Raw genomic sequence first — 17,238 nt, 5'->3', positions numbered from 1 at the left:
AGTAGCCTAACCTTTATACGCACAAAGACATTGACTGTTAGGGGCTCGTTTTATAATCTAGTCTGTCCTCTCCATCAACCTTGTCAAATTAATCTGCATGAATTGCATCTACTGAGCATGTCAACGTGCATGCAGATCTGGAGTCAGCTGGGTAATTATGAATCAAATGGTTGGTAAACTTCAATCAACAGACCCCAGATCAGCACTCACACTGTGGGATGGGCCCGGCTGCCAGATCAATGTTTGTCCTCAGCTGACTGAAGGACATGGGAAAGGAAGAACGTTCCTGTCCAAAACGATTAATTAGTCCTCCTCAGTGTTGTTCAAATATTTACCAGTTCATGACATCATCTTGTCAGCCACAGGTCACATAGTCAACATGATCAGTGGTGGAAAAAGTACTCACATTTTATACTACTAAAAGTATCAATACTGCAATGTATAAATAGTCTGTTACAAGTAAAAGTCCCAAAAAGTACCAAAAGTAGAAAGTACTTATTATGCAGATTGTCCCGTTTCACAAGATATCATATGTATAAAATAAAGTGTATTAAATGTTTTGAAAATAGCAGATCTACAAGCTCACAATGCGTTGCATCGTGACTCATTGTGAGCTTGTAGATCGGCTATTTTCAAGAAGCCAAAGCTTAAATTGGGCTCTGTTTTGTAATAATAATCAAAATCTACAAAGTAACTAGTGATTCAAGTTTTCAAATAATTGTAGTGGAGTAAAAGTATAATATTTGCCTCTGAGATGTAGTGGAGTACAAGTAAAAGTACTGAAAATTGGGTAAATACTCCAGCAAAGTAAAAGTACCTCAAAACTGAACTTAAGTAAAGTACTTGAGTAAATGTACTTAGTTACTTTCCACCACTGACCACAGGTCACCTAGTCAACATGATCAGAGGGGTTGAACAAAGGGGAGTTGTTAAAGGTTTCTTTATGCAAGGATTAGCTGGATGTTGGCTGTCCTTGTCTATTTCCACAGACATGCTGGGAAAGGCAGCCTTCAACTGTTAGCAAAAGTTTGCCTCAGAGATAAGCTGATAAGCTTATGCAATAAGAGGCACATTTGTTATGTCACTAAAGACAGGAGTGCCTCTTGTTTTATTAAATCTGGAACTTTTTTTTTTTTTAATAAATAATAGTATAATATTTCTTTAACCAATCTATATGGTAGAGTATGTTAATACTACATAATTAGCACATCTGCTGTGGTTGGAGGTGGTCTCCCTGCTCTTTCATAAAGTTAGAACATGGAGTCAGGCAGTGGTGGAAAAAGTACTCACATGTTTTACTTAGGTAAAAGTATCAATACTGCAATGTAGAAACACTCTGTTACAAGTTCAGTATTCAAAATGTACTTGAGTAAAAGTACTGGCATCAAAATATAAAGTACCAAAAATAAAAGTACTCATTGTGCAGAATGTCACATTTCCCAATTTCAAAATGTATAAAAATATTTTGAAAATAGCAGATCTAAAATCTCACTATGCATCATGATGTGACACATTGTGAGCTTGTAGATTGAAATAGGGCTGAAGTGGTTAATGTATCTTTTGTGCCAATAATCTAAATCTGCAAAGTAACTAAAGCTGTCAAATAATAGTGGAGTAAAAAGTACAATATTTGCCTCTGAGATGTAGTGGAGAAGTAAAAGTATTGAAATAGTGAAGTAAAAATACCTCAAAATTGTACTTGGTACAGTACTTGAGTAAGTGTACTTACACCACTGGAGTCAGGTAGGACACTGGTAGCAGTACTACATGAAGCTCATAAGCACAATATTTTATTGGCCACGGTTGCTTCTTGGTAGAACAGTAAAAGTTTGGTCTCCAACATGTGTGAGCCGTGTTAAAATCCTAGGTAGGACATGAAACTTAAGGAATGCATCTTTAATGTCAACCCACTCATTTCTTCACGAATTACGTTGTGGTGAAAAGACGACGTTTGGCGTTTGCACGCTGCTGTAGGAGGAAAAAAAGTTTATGGTCAACATCGTTTTCTCTTTATTTTACCTTGCGCCTAGACCAGAGCCAGTGGTGTAAAGTAACTAAGTACATTTACTCAAGTACTGCACTTAATTAAGTACAATGTTGAGTTTTTTTTTTTTTTTTAACTTTACTGGAGTATTTCTAGCCCTGGTTCAGAGCGTTAGTGAGTTCTAACGCTCTGAACCAGGGCTAGAGTATTTCCAATTGTCAGCACTTACTTCTACTTGGTACAGTACTTGAGTAAGTGTACTTACTTTCCACCACTGGAGTCAGGTAGGACACTGGTAGCAGTACTACATGAAGCTCATAAGCACAATATTTCATTGGCCACGGTTGCTTCTTGGTAGAACAGTAAAAGTTTGGTCTCCAACATGTGTGAGCCGTGTTAAAATCCTAGGTAGGACATGAAACTTAAGGAATGCATCTTTAATGTCAACCCACTCATTTCTTGACCGGTCTTATATTGGCCACATCTCAAACAATCTGATTAAAGGTTCAAGTTTTCTAAAAAACTGTGAACTGAGATGTGATGTAGGTGAAAACAGCTGATGAATCAAACTTAGAATTGACTATATCACAATCACAACGAGCTCAGGCCCAACACAATAATTTATTTTAAACATCAACACATATTCTTTTCTTCTTTTTTTCTGCATATACTGTAAGTCAATACATTTGTTTTGTAACAATCACAAAACGCATTTAAAGCTGTGGTATTACACTGCACAACGAAGAGATAACATGAAATGGATAATTAGGAATTTATGATTTCTTTGATAAGATCAGCATTCCCTTACATCATATGCCATAAGGTGTATTCTGCCAACAGTAAACAAACGACAGACAAGGCAGAAATTAGAGTTTCCAAATGTGTGCATGTATATACATGACAAGTGAGGCATACCCTCGTGCATACAAGTGTGTTTTCCACTTCCTCAAAGAACGCTCTGTCGACTAATCAAGCCCATATATGTAACCGATACATTTATATTCGTTGAAAGTTGTGGGAATGTGAAAAAAAATATAACCCAGACAAACATAACTGATCAAGCAGGGTCCGACGTTAGTGTTTTTCCTACTTGCCCTGTAGGGCAAGTACTTCGCCAATCTACTTGCCCTGCCAAGGGGGTACCGTTGCCAGCAGTGCAGTACATAGATTTCTCCCACATACAGCTCAAATCCATTGCCTGGCCATCGTGAGTAAAACACCACAGAACATGAGTTTCTTCAAAAATTATATTATCTATACTGCATCAATAATTCCTTCATTATATTTAATTGTACATACAATACTGGGTTATAGGATCCAACCATTAGCCTAAGTAATTTGAAGGATGGACAGTTACTGCAATAGAAACTGCCAAAACATCATGCTAAATTGTTACTTAGCATGTTTGGACAGGTTTTGCCTGCCCGTCAATTTTTACATGCCCCAGGCAAGTGGGCAGTCCTTATTGTCAGACCCTGTCATATCATACTTGTATAAGACTCAAGACAACTAACATAGAACTTCTTTTTTTGTCAATGAGTGTTGTAAACATATATCTTATAAATGAAAAATGGACAAACATTTGATTTGGAATGGCATATGCACACTGAGAACAATGGTGTCATCCGACGTCATACTGATGGAACGTCCTTTTCATATCAGTAGCTCACAAGAACCCGATCACCAAACAGCACTCACAGCATGGCAAAAACAAAAAGGTAAATTCAACACAAACACCCATAATGTTACACTGACGATCTGTCTCTCTGCCCCTGCCGTGTGTGTGTGTGTGTGTGTGTGTGTGTGTGTGTGTGGGGTGGGTGTCGGGTGGGTGTTGAATTTATCGGAAGTCTTCAGCAGAGAACATGCCCTTGGCCCTGCGTAAAATGGAGTCCTTGGAGGCGTCATAGGGATGCTCTTTGGAAGGGATCTCCAGCACAGCGGGGATGGACTCCATGTGGCCATCAATGGCATGGCGGATCATCTCGGCAATGAACTGGTTAATCAGGATGATGCCAATGTCATTACGGACCAAGAAACTCCTGAAATGAGATAGGTCATACACAGTAAAAATCCAATCAATTTTGTCCATTTGTAACTCTGTGTGGTGTGTACAAAATAAATGTAACCAATGGATCAGAAAGCAGGAGAGTTCTGATGGGTTGGGGGCAATACCCAGTTCCATGGGGAGGGAGGGAGGGATGTCCAGATGATGATGACCAGAATCACATGTTCTTAGCCTAGATTCGCCTCAAACAAGGGGTTAAATTGGTTCTACTGCTGTGCCACCAAAATGTGGAATGCCCTGGTCCAACAACAGTCATAGAAAGTGTGACTCCTTATCATCCTTCAAAACCGCTCTAAAAGAGCACTTAACAGGTGTCTGCAATTTGTAACTGGCCCCTGTAAAAAGTCTAAGCTTATCACCGGAAATGACCAACTGTTTATTGTACATAGTTTTCTTTTTAATTACTCATTTATATGATGTTTTTGCATATTATTGCATAATATTGTTCGTCTTTAAGTGTTTTCAATGAATTGAATACACAGGACCCCAATGGAAACAAGCCATAGGCTTTCTTTGTTTTTTTGTTTTTTTTAGGTAGTTTTACTTTACTGGAGTATTTCCAATTTTCAGAACTTTTTCTACTCCATTGCATCTCAGAGTATTGTACTTTTATTCCATTACAATGATTCAAAAACTTTAGCTACTAGTTACTTTGCAGATATAAATTATTACATTATAAAACATACATTAACCACTTTAGCCCTATTTTATACCAAGGCTATTTGAAAATCATTTGATAAGTTCACAACTTGAGCTTGTAGATCTGCTATTTTCCAACATTTTAGTACTTTTACTTTTGGTACTTTAAGTATATTTTGATGCTAATACTTTTGTACTTTTACTCAAGTAACATTTTGAACACAGGCCTTTTACTTGTAAGAGAGTATTTTTATATTGCGGTATTGCTACTTTACTTAAGTAAAATATCTGAGTACTTCTTCCACCACTGCTTTTAGCATCCTTTTGTATAAATCTGTATATAAATCTTTGCAAACTGTTAAGTATTCAATCCATCAACCAATCAATCAGTCTATCTACTTCCTGTAAGTAGACTTACAAAATAAAACCCATGTTGATTAATCATAATAGTAGTTAAGTATTAGTTGCTCTTATTTTGAAATCCACCCCGTTGTAAAGGAAGTATGCAAATGCCCATGGACTAATGAGCGTAAAAATCCGTAATTGAGAGACTTGTGTTGTGCAAACCACCGTCTTCAGTTCTGACTTAAACAATGAGTGCACTTTGGAAATTTCTCTTAGAACTTCGCGGCAGCCGTTCGGTGCAGCCCGCGGAGGTTCGGCGTGAGGACCAGGTGCAGGTGAGTCACTTTGTCATGAATTATGTCAATTACGTCGTGGTGAAAAGACGACGTTTGGCGTTTGCACGCTGCTGTATAGGAGGAAAAAAAGTTTATGGTCAACATCGTTTTCTCTTTATTTTGCCTTGCGCCTAGAGCCAGTGGTGTAAAGTAACGAAGTAATTTACTCAAGTACTGCACTTAATTAAGTACAATGTTGAGGTATTTTTTACTTTACTACTGCACTTAATTAAGTACAATGTTGAGGTATTTTTTACTTTACTGTAGTATTTCCAATTGTCAGCACTTACTTCTACTCCACTACATCTCAGAGGCAAATGTTGTACTTTTTACTCCACTACAATTATTTGAAAACTTACTTTGAGTTACTAGTAACTTTGTAGATTTAGATTATAGAGTATTTCTACATAGCAGTATTGATACTTTTACTTAAGTAAAACAAATGTAGTACTTTTTCCACCACTGACCAGAGCTACCCTATAGACAGTCTGTGTCTGTGCATGCACGGTACATTATCAGACTTAAATTTATCCTTCAACTTGTTTATGTCTCTAATTGACTGGATATACAGGTTTTGTAGCAATTGTAGAAATATTAGACCTTAATTCTCGAATGTTTATATTCCAAATATATATATATGTTTTAAACATTTTGTACAAAATAGCCTATTTTACATCGAGGTGCCCAGATGTCCCAAGTGCCCACCTATCCTGTTACCTTATGAAGAATATTTGCTATATTTGTCAGTTCAAAATTGCTCCCTGCGCCTTTCCATTTGGTTACATTTTGTACACTCCCAGAGTTACATTATTATACAGATTATCAAATTACAGACTGATTTGAAGGTCATTTCTGCAGTAACAAATAGGCCTAAAAATAAAGCAGAAATAGCAGATCTGCAAGCTTGTAAATCAGCTATTTCTGCTTTATTTAAAAGCAGAAATAGCGTCACTTATAGCTTACAACGCGTCAAGATTAGCTATTTCTGCAATTTTTACATGAATAAAAATGAAATATGTCAATAATTTCATTTATTTGTCATATCTGCCCTGCAATTTTTGATGTTTCATATGGTCAATGACAAACACACAATTACATCGTTAATCGCAATTATTTGAGTGCCAATTAATCGTCAACTTAAATGTGTAATCGTGACAGCCTTAGTAACAAACGGTGCTTTGGTGACAAACAACGCTCACTTGAAGGTCTCCTCGATCTCGGTGATGCTCGTGTCCTTCTCGACCACCAAGAAGTTGGGCTTACGGTTCTTGTTGAGCTCGCCGACCCCACCCAGGAGGAACCCCGTGCATGTGTCTTCATCTCCGATCACTGCGATCAGTTTCCCCCGTCCTGCCATTGTTTTTAATTTAATGGATTAGTGTGAAGATAGACGACCAAACGTACGTTGTGGGGAGATCAGTGGATTGGAAATGACTGCTAGTCGGCTACTGACAGAATCAGCTGACCAGCGTTGCCATATTTTGTGAGAGAAATAAGCAACCAGGTCTACGAAAACAAGTCCAAAAGAAGCAATATTAGGCTACATGAGCACTTTAAACCTATATGCATCGTATATTTGAAAATATATGCTATTTTCAAAAACTCTTGCAATAAAATGTGGGATATTAGGTATATATTTTTTGAAACATTCTAACACCACAAATGCTCCCTGGCACAAAACATTTTATGAAAACATTTGAGAACCATTGGTTTAAATAATAATTAAATGAGGAAACAAGCCTAAATAAGCAACTACACAACTACTACACAGAAACAAGCCTAAACGCAACCCGCTACTACCAATATTTACAAGCAACTTTACAGAAAAACAAGTCCAAAGTCGCTTATAGTAAGCGGACCTGGCAACACTGTCTCTGGGTCATGTGAGGGGGTCAGCTGACTGAAACTTCCGTTCTGATGAACGCGTCCTGAGTTGCCAATTGCGCCCTCTGCTGGTGCATTGAAATTCAGTGATGGAAAAAGTACATTTTTTACTTTAACTGCAATGTAGAAATACTCTGTTACAAGTAAAAGTCCGGAATTCAAAATTGACTTGAGTAAAAGTACAAAAGTATTGCTATCAAAAAATACTTAAAAGTACAAAAGTAAATTCATTATTATGCAGAATGTCCCATTTCACAAGTTTTCAAACCTTTTAAAAATAGCAGATCTACAAGCTCACAATGCGGCGCATCAGCTTTTTTCAAATGGCTTAAATGCATATAGGGCTGAAGGGGTTATTTTTATGTTTGTAATAATAATACAAATCTATAAGTAACTAGTAACTAAAGTTTTCAAATAATTGTAGTGGAGTATAATGTTTACCTCTGAGATGTAGTTACTGTGTAATAACGGAGATGCCCGGCCCCTCCCTCACTAATGTGTGACATCTTGTAGATAGTGTTGCCATGTCCGCTTATTATAAGCGACTTTTTCTGTAAAGTCGCTTGTAAATATTGGTGGTTGTGGTGTTTTTGGCTTGTTTCTAACGCTGCATATTTCGCTTGCTTCACAATTTATTTTAAATTGTTATTTAAACGAGTGGTTCTCAAATATTTTCATAAGTGTTTTATGCCACAGGGAGCATTTGTGTTGTTAGATTTTTTATTTATTTATTTTTTAGAAGTTTAAAAAAGATATTCCAAATATTCCACATTTTATTGCAAGAGTTTTTGAAAATAGCAGAGCTTGTATAGCTTTAAAGTGCTCGTGTGGCCTAGTATTTGCTTCTTTTGGGCTTGTTTTCCTAGACCTGGTTGCTTATTTCCCTCACACAATCTGGCAACACTGCCTGTAGCCTTGTGACGTCATGGTATATTTAAAGGGCAGTCACGTGAACAAGGAGGAAATACACAGATCACAAAATACACGCAGATCTACACACAGATCCAAGTGGACAAATTATATGAATTGAGAATGGTGAGTTTTTACTAAGTTTCTAGTCATTAGGTGCTTCATATTTGACACCGATTATCATCTTAAAGAATGCATTGCTCGTATGGACAGTCCTAGAGTCCACCAGGCTACAAAACGAAGCCATTTAAACACTTCTTGGCTGGCCTTCTGGTTGACGCCTGGAATTATGTGAATATTAATTGTTTATTAACCTCAAATGAAACGAGTACAACAGTTGGACGGTGCAGTTTATGACACATGTTTGTCACATAAACAATACGCATTGCAGTGGTGTAAAGTAACTAATAACCCTAGAATGTCAGTGATCTTACATACATTTCATGTATTTCAAAATATCCTATCTGCGCCTGGTTAGCACAGTGATCTGCGCGGCAGAAAAGTGCTCTAAGCTGCGCTTGTACTCACCCAATAATTAATTCCTAAGACTTGGAGTCTACTCCACTACATCTCAGAGGCAAATATTGTACTTTTACAATACAATTAGCCTATTTGAAAACTTCAGTTTCTAGTGACTTAGTAGATTTACAAAACATACATTACACTCTTCAGCCCTGTACATTTCGGCCATTTGAAAGTAGCCGATCTACAAGCTCACAATGCGTCGCATCTAGATCTGCTATTTTCTGAAGATTTTTATGTAGCGTTTGCTATGAGTTACGCAAAAGGGTTACAATGTGTTTTCTATGTGTTTTCCAGACGACAGCTGCACTGACACAGGGGCTGGAGAGAATCCCTGACCAGTTGGGATACCTGGTGATCAGTGAGGATGGCGTGTTAGCGGTGAGTGTTTAGAGGATTTCTTTATTTTCATTAATTGATTGATTGATTTTCTGTAACAGTGTCTGGCACTTCCTATAAGTATGGCAATTTCTCGATCCTGAAATGTTTTCTGTTGGCAAAATAGGGGGGTGTTGAGTGTTATTTGTCATTGTGGTAAAGAGTTATCATAGGCACACATTTTGTAGACCAGTGACTCCCAAACCTCTTAATTTCAATTGTAGAGCCTTTACCTTTAAGCCTACAGCGAGGGGCAACTGGGTTGAGTTTAGTTACACGCGTGCATGAAATTCAATGTCCAGAGCTGTTGTATACTTTCGGATATGTCAATCCATTTATTGACCATAAATCATATACACAATACACTCAAACAAAAGCACTGAATGCCGACCTACGTGGCAACATGAAACACATGAAAAACTGTGACTTTTCCCCATTGCAACCTGGCCACAATCACCCACCAACCAGGTATAAATGGGTAACCACCCCCTGTGGTGGTTGCCATGGCTACTGAGAATGCCACACCTCTCATGTGGAGGTTGTCATGGTGACTAATAATGCCACACCTCTGCAACATGAGGTAGATATTAGGGCCACCCACTGTGATTTAAGAAGACATCAGTGTCATTATCACCAAGGCCACATCATTCATTTACATCTAATAAACAAAATAAATATAATGGCATTTTGGCTCCAACATCAATGATCAAAGTTTGATTTAACCCATTCAAGCCGGGAACGCATCTCTGTCATTTTAGATTCTTTGGCTATTGAAAAAATGTGGGCAAAAAAAATGGGTAAATCTTTTTTTTAAGCTAACATTGTAACTCAAATCTTTGCTTCTGGGGATTCTACAAACGTCTTCAAAACTGTTTTTTGAAAAAAGTTATATATCAGTGGTTCTCAAACTTTTTCATGTCAAGGACCCCCAAAATGATATGTATTTGGCTGTGGACCCCCATCTAAAATATTTTGTTCCAGGGACCCCCCAGAAGTTGTAACATGAGTTACAAATGTTCGCTTAAAAAAAACTATATTCAAAGATTTGCAAAAATGTTCACGTTTATTCAAAAATAGCAGATCTACAATCTCATAGCGCGGCACTCTGCCGCGCTATGAGCTTGTAGATCTGCTTTTTATCAAGAGTAACATATCTGTTGCTCTTGTTGACCGTCACATTCTGTGCTTATGTATAGTTATCAAGTTTGGTCACATATTAGCCTAATGTGATGCTGAAGAAATCGTTCCTTATTCCTCGCTTATTATTACATTGTTTTGGTCTCACAGTCTGCTGGAGAGTTGGAGAATGACGAGCATGCAGCAGGGGTCATAATGCAGATGGTCCGAACGGCCTGCCGCTTCCGGTTACACGGTTCTGCAGAACCTCCCTTCAAACGCATGTCAGGTCAGATACACCATGCATGGAAAACATACTGTATAAATAAAATGACAGTAATAATACATAGTGGTGTAATTATTGTCATTGCACTAACAATGACTAGTTGATGAAGCTGTTGACGTGCCGTGCTAGAGTGAGAAAGTTGATTATGTCCCCAATATTTAACTGCAAATTAAGAAAATTACTTTCACGCTAGTAAATAGTAAGCACAATTGGTAATTTTCCCTTCTGGTATAAACTTCCATCATCGGAGCTGAATGAGCATACTTTTACTAGAACTTTACACTGTAGTCAGAATTGAGAGGGAGACATCTGGCTGTATTACAGATTATCCTATCCTATTGTCCTATCCTATCCCTATTATATATTAAGGAAACCTCAGTCAGTCAGTCAGTTTGTCTGTTCTGCATGTATCTCCTCAGTGGGTTGAGCAATTGATCTTGACTAATACACACACCACCAGAGAACGGCAGAACAGACAGATGCTGCCTCCAAATTTATAAAGGACTTTATAAGTTTGAGCTGGAGAGTGCTTTGGATATCATCTCCATAGCACTAGCGCACAGATTTACACGTGCAATGTTCGAATCCAGGTTGTGTTAGTAGCTTAGCTCAAACAGCATAAACATCAACTTCTCATTGTTGTGGGTGACAACGATTCCACGACGGGTCGTAAATGACCGGGTTGTCACACACAACGCCAACACGATCTCTCCAAAACGTAAACTATGCGTACCGAGCGCATAACTCAAAAGTCTGCATATAGTATATAGTAGTATCATCTTTTAGTGTGTGCAACCAGTGCTGAGTGTTGTCACACACACTTGTCTTGAGTGCAGTATGTCCGGTCAATATTGTATTTATATACACCACACTAACATGTATGAGAAAATGCATGGATGTACTTCTTTGGCCTCCTGGCAGCGTACACTAGAAATTCTACATGGGAGTGTTGCTGTGCACGTAGATATTCTTTACCTTTGCAATATGTAACTTTTTCTGTCTGTTTTGTCCCCTAACAGTCATACTAGAAGACTTTGTCTACACAGTGACAGTGTCTGGTCAGAAAGTGTTTGTGGTGAAGCGTCAGAACAACCAGCGAGAGCCTGTGGTTGTCTAGCTGGCAGAGTGAGAGATGGTGAAAGGAACCGCTCATTGACCGTGAACTCATACAGGACTATGCATGGCAACGGATCATGTTTTGCTCAGGACATTTACAGTAGGAGGGTAAAGATCATAACCGACAGTGATTGTGAGGATGTATACCATCACGTACTGGACCATGCCAACTGTCTTGTGTATGACATGCAAGGTCATTTACTATAAGTCATTCATTGTTGAGTGTCTGTGATGTGCAGGGGCTTATGGCTGTACTCACATGCTCTCCTACAGTCCTGCAGAATTACTCTGCCGTTTAACCCATTGTCAAGAGTTTGCTATAGTCAAAATCTTGTGTTAGTACAAAAGCATTGACTAGTATTATTGTGAGTTGTGACCCCCCATCTCATCTATTTAAGTGCTTCATGGTGTATTTTGAGATATGCTTTAAGGGCACGGCCCCACCGCACTTTTATTTTACCTCTGGGGCGGAATCTGCCAATGCTTTGTCAATGCACATTCGTGGGTTCATGGTCTTGCGCATTTTTTCCAAGAATCCACGCATTTGCATTGACAAAGCATTGGCAGATAACGCCCCAGTGGTAAAATAAAAGTGCGGTGGGAGCGTGGCCTAAAATGACAATTTGATTGATTGATTGATTTGAGTATTAAAGGGTGAAATAAATCTTGTTTTAAAATCATCTCATTAATCTTATTAATTAGGTATATCTATCTACATGCTTTTTCAAAGGGTACATGAATAATCTCTATGCAGCTGTTGATTAAAAATTCAAGCCCTTTTTTTCATATGTAGTTAAGGCATTACAGATGCACTCATTTGAGCTTAAACACAACCAGACGGCTACCTTTGCCAATCAGTATTTCTACAGTAGTTCTACAGTTACTGAACAGTTTAATATTAGTTTCTCTCATAACTTATCAGACATCATTTAATTGAAGTGAAGATCTAAACAATGTAGCTGTAATTGTGGTTTACTTCTTCACCCCAGTTTGCTGATATATGTTCTTGTGGACAATTAAATCTTTGTTTTGAAATAAGCTAAAGTATGTTTAACTCTATTTACTCCAGCAACTCCATAGTAAACATAGACGGTACACATGATAACTAACAATTTTTCCCATTAGGAACATTGCCAGACAATTAAACAGTTGAAGAAAAAAAAGACACTTTTATTGCATCATAATAATGGCCCTTGGAAATACTTCAGGTCCTGCATTCTTCACATTGTTAAGGAATGGAACTGGCCATCAAATTCGGCTCTCTGGAATGAGTCAGTCAGGCAGGGAAAAGTACAAGCTTGACTTCAGCCCCAAGCCAATAACTTCCCTTCTCCTTGAGACTGGAAGGCCAACATCTCCCTGTGCTGTGCTCTACTCTACCTATCCACCCTCAACCCCCAAAATCCAGAGGCCTTACTGCCCATTCCATAACAACAGCACAACCTTCACATGTTTCTCTTTTTATGTTTTGTTTTGTTTGTTTTTTGTTAAAACATGCAAATTAAAACATTTTTACTGGTGAGGGAGTAGGGAAGCATGAAGGAAAAAATATATATAAACAGTCTAAGAAACATCTGCAAGAACGACACAGGGAATAAAAGGGAAGAATGTTGAAAAAAGACTTCAGAACAGGAACTGAGCGCAAAGTCCATGACTGCACGTTCTACCAAACAGACACACTTATAATTTAAAAAGAAAAAAAAAAGGAAAAAGGTTTGCATTTTTTCTGATTAATTGCTCCCTTCCACGCTTCTTCTACTCGCTTGCCACCTTCTCTCCATCGTCCTCACTGCACATGTTCAAATCACTCATTCGCTCCGGTCCTGCTCCTTTGTCCTCATTTGTCTAGCGTTTCGACAGCTCATTGGATAGCCAGTCCAGTCCCTCGTATAAACCTGTGCCTTGGGTAGCACAGGTAGCCTGGATGTGCCACTGAGGAGAAGAGAAGAAACCTGTTATTCAACAGATCACTTCTGCAAAAGATACAGTAGGGCTGGACAATATGTCATTGTGATCACGTAATGAGATCAGATAGTGTCTTGGATTTTGAATATCGTGATAAGACATAAGTGTTATCTTTTCTTGGTTTAATCACTTGAAACCAAGTATAGAGGGTGATTAAGCCATATTTGATACTTTCAAAAATTTTATATATAGCCAAAAAGAAAATAGCCAATCTCTATAAGCTCAATGTTAAGTTACAAGTAGTAATACTTTATAATTAACCTGTGTAAAGTGTATTGGGAGGAAGTAGGGAACTATTGTTGTGAATGGACCGGAAGGAGAGTTGTTGTTGCATAGTGTGTGTGAGGGACATGGCGTAGTGCCAAATAAAGCTTTTTGTAGAACAGACAAAAGTTGTTTTTACAAGCTAACAAAGCTTTGCTTGTAGATCTGTCATCTCATTTATTTTGGAAAACGTGTCTTAAGCTTTTTTAAACATTTTTCTTATTGGTTTTATAATATATCATCACAATACGGATAGAGGTATTCGGTCAAACATATTGTGATATTTGATTTTTTTCAATATCGCCCAGCGCTATGATAATAGAAAATAGAAAGAGACTTACAGTTCTGCTGCGCAGGCTCTGCAGGCCCAATTTGTCTGAGAGTTCGCTCACTGGCATAGCATTGGGCAAGTCCTGTTTGTTAGCGAATACCAACAGCACTGCCTCCCTTAACTCATCCTCTTGCAACTACATATGAGGAAATAGAAGGAAAAAGAACAGGTTTTAAAGTGAATTAGTGAGACCAGTCGGAAGGTAAAACCATATTATAAAGTATAGCACCTCCCAGAGGGGCAATGTGACATGACAGCAGGAATATCCCTATTTAAATAATGTCATTATTCTCTGCTAAGTTAGTCCTTGTACTTTATCTTGTCTCAATGTAATGTCCCTTTAAATAAAGATAAAGGGACTACACTTCCTGGACCAAAATAAGTTGTACAAACAATTGCTATGCCAAGGCACTTGTGCAGTAATGTATGTTGCTTCTTACCATTTTTACCAGTTCCTCTGCCGACTCTGCTACTCTCTCTCTGTCGTTGCTGTCCACAACAAAGATAAGACCCTGCAAAACCCAAGTTCAAAGATCAACGCACCTGCTAAATCAGTTGAATTACACAACAATATAACTAAAGACCAATTGGAAAATTCACAGTACAAGTAACAAAATGACAACTTTCCTTGATTAAATGGTCATGGAGTACACTAGTATATACTGTACGTGAACGTGAATGCATGAACACCTACAATACCTAATATCAGTATATATGCTGACATCAAAAAGCCAATGGTGATTTGTGCAGCAGTGACAAAGGCCAGAGCCCTGCTGTTGTACCTGTGTGTTCTGGAAGTAGTGTCTCCACAGAGGTCGGATCTTGTCCTGACCACCCACATCCCACACAGTGAAGCAGATGTTCTTGTATTCTACGGTCTCCACATTAAAACCTGACCAGCAACAGTGAGAAGGGGTGGGGTTGACAAAGAGATTCATAGCACAAATAAGAATTACCTTGAAACTACTATAAACACCAGCATAACAAAATTAATTAGGTTACCAAAAGTACTAAATAACATTTAGATTTGACATGAGATGTGCCTTTATCTGATCTTGTTTGGACCATTTACTACAGTCTTATTTTGGCTACTGCCGAGTTATGCCTTATCAACCGATCTGCCTTAAAACAAGCCCAAACAGCTCTTGAGGCAGTGGAACCCTACTGTCGCCGCCCCAAAGCTTTAGAATCATGCCATCAAAATCTAGCCCCCTTCCCAAGAGTGTCAGGCTTAACCACATAAATCCTAGCGTCTCTATTCTGGGGGCAAACATTGGCTATTTTTGACAAAGCGCTTTAGTGTAGGGGGCAAAAAGGAGTGATAAAGTATATCGCCCTGGTCAACTTACGTAGGGTTTGATGGTTAAGATGAAACATTTACCCTATAACTCATCTCATGAATCCAATTCAATATGGTCTGAAAGGCAGAACAGATCCTAGATCAGTGTTCACTGGCTGCATTAGTTGATGCATACAATCTAAGGAATGTTTCAGCATTACTGGATGGCTATATGGTTAACCTTATGTGCATGTTGCCATAAGGACAATATGGACAATATGTTGATACTTAGCAAATCTTGTCCATTGCCATTGGATCATTAAGAGTCATATTTGCTTCATTCAAATGACTGAATTGAGGGACCACGTTTATTTTGACTCATAATCACTTTACATGACATTTTCGGACTATGTCGAGTGTTAATTTACCAATGGTTGGAATAGTGGTAACGATTTCTCCAAGCTTCAGTTTGTACAGGATTGTAGTCTTTCCAGCAGCATCCAAACCAACTGCAAAAGAACACACAAATCAGACAAACTTTAATTTCAGCTATTAATAGATAATTACTGTACTATCAGGATAACATCTAAAACAACTTATCTAAACATGATATTAGGACACATTTCATTTCAGACCATTAGGCCTATTTATTATTAGCCATCAACTTGAAGTTAAAAGATCTTAAAATCCTTATTTGTAACTCTGAGAACATGGAACCAACATGGACGCTTACAGGTCAATTTGGTTCAATTTCTACATTTTTCGGGGGTAAATTAACAAAGGCTTTTACTGTGTACAATAGATCATAAAAGGTAAACACCTGTTACAGTACTGTACAGTGGCTATGCTGCACCTAGGCTCAAATAACTATAAGCTACGTAGCTTACAGTATCGTTGGCTATATGGATGTTGTTATTAGCCATACAGTGTCTCCAAACGACCCCAAATTACATAGACTAACAAGTCGTGTCTTACTTGGCGAGGGCCATGTTTAAATGACACATAATGCTGACTAAAATAATCATCTTTCCCACCCATCATCACCAATCACCATCAAAAAGCAGAGATCAGTGTGGATGATGACAAGTGATGCTAACCAGCTAGCTCATATACATATAGCCTGATCAATGCTCACCCATGAGTATCCTCATCTGTTTCTTGCCGAAAAGCTTGGAGAATAGCGACGAGATGGTGAGGCCCATGATGATGTGACTGACAGGTCCCGATGAGACGACAAGGTGACAGTTACTAGAGGTTTGGGGGGCTTTTGGGGGTCTGCTGTTCTTGAGGAACAGGACAGTGATAGAGTCAGTGGGTGCAGCAGCAGCAGAAGCAGCTCTTTCCCTTCAGTCTCCTCCTTAGATGCCACGTCCAGGCCAACGCGGAATAATTGACGTCACGCGTTTTTTTCATTTAACTTTATTTAAAAAACAACACGTTGACAATGTTATCTCGTGGAAATCTTTACCAGAAGAAGGGTAACCGGGAAGACTCGCCCCAAAACATGCTCGCCCCAAATGTTCTCTTCTTTTCGGTTCTTGTATTCTTGTATTTGTTTGACTGAGGATATAAGGTTAGAAATGAGTTTAGGGTTAGCTGTAGTTTTACTGAGGTTAAGTTTAGGAATAAGTTAGGTTTAGAAATAGTTTTGACTTTTAATTGAGGTTACTTTTAGGAATGAGGTTGGGTTTAGGCAAATTTTTACTGATAGGTTACGTTTAGGAATAAGGTTAGGTGACTGTTTTGGGGCGAGCGTTGGTATTCAGAAGAAGGGATTGTTTGTTTTTTGTTACGTGTGGTTGAAGAATTCAAATTGT

The 17,238-nt window shown here is 38.4% G+C and overlaps 3 protein-coding genes across 3 annotated transcripts; 1 reads left to right on the top strand and 2 right to left on the bottom strand.

Moving 5' to 3' along the window:
• Positions 1-2,586: 2,586 nt before the first annotated feature.
• On the bottom strand, positions 2,587-6,820 carry atp6v1f (ATPase H+ transporting V1 subunit F). Its single transcript, XM_084049895.1, has 2 exons — positions 6,571-6,820; positions 2,587-4,026 (listed from the first exon to the last, which is right to left on the bottom strand). Exons 1-2 carry the CDS (start codon positions 6,726-6,728, stop codon positions 3,825-3,827), a joined length of 360 nt encoding a protein of 119 aa, XP_083906021.1. The 5' UTR covers positions 6,729-6,820; the 3' UTR covers positions 2,587-3,824.
• Positions 6,821-8,190: 1,370 nt separating this feature from the next.
• On the top strand, positions 8,191-12,246 carry lamtor4 (late endosomal/lysosomal adaptor, MAPK and MTOR activator 4). The gene is made up of 4 exons (XM_084050421.1): positions 8,191-8,290; positions 8,984-9,067; positions 10,352-10,469; positions 11,486-12,246. Exons 1-4 carry the CDS (start codon positions 8,288-8,290, stop codon positions 11,581-11,583), a joined length of 303 nt encoding a protein of 100 aa, XP_083906547.1. The 5' UTR covers positions 8,191-8,287; the 3' UTR covers positions 11,584-12,246.
• A 485-nt stretch (positions 12,247-12,731) lies between these two features.
• On the bottom strand, positions 12,732-16,774 carry LOC311040252 (ADP-ribosylation factor 4). Its single transcript, XM_084050420.1, has 6 exons — positions 16,557-16,774; positions 15,850-15,930; positions 14,925-15,034; positions 14,583-14,654; positions 14,153-14,278; positions 12,732-13,514 (listed from the first exon to the last, which is right to left on the bottom strand). The coding sequence occupies exons 1-6, from the start codon at positions 16,621-16,623 to the stop codon at positions 13,428-13,430; spliced, it is 543 nt and encodes a 180-aa protein (XP_083906546.1). The 5' UTR covers positions 16,624-16,774; the 3' UTR covers positions 12,732-13,427.
• Positions 16,775-17,238: the final 464 nt, after the last annotated feature.

Source organism: Gymnoscopelus microlampas (genome assembly GCF_963454915.1).
Source record: "Gymnoscopelus microlampas genome assembly, chromosome: 23".
Classification (NCBI taxonomy): Eukaryota; Metazoa; Chordata; class Actinopteri; order Myctophiformes; family Myctophidae; genus Gymnoscopelus; species Gymnoscopelus microlampas.
Note: the sequence above shows the minus strand (reverse complement) of the source record. Positions and strands in the feature narration are given on the sequence as shown.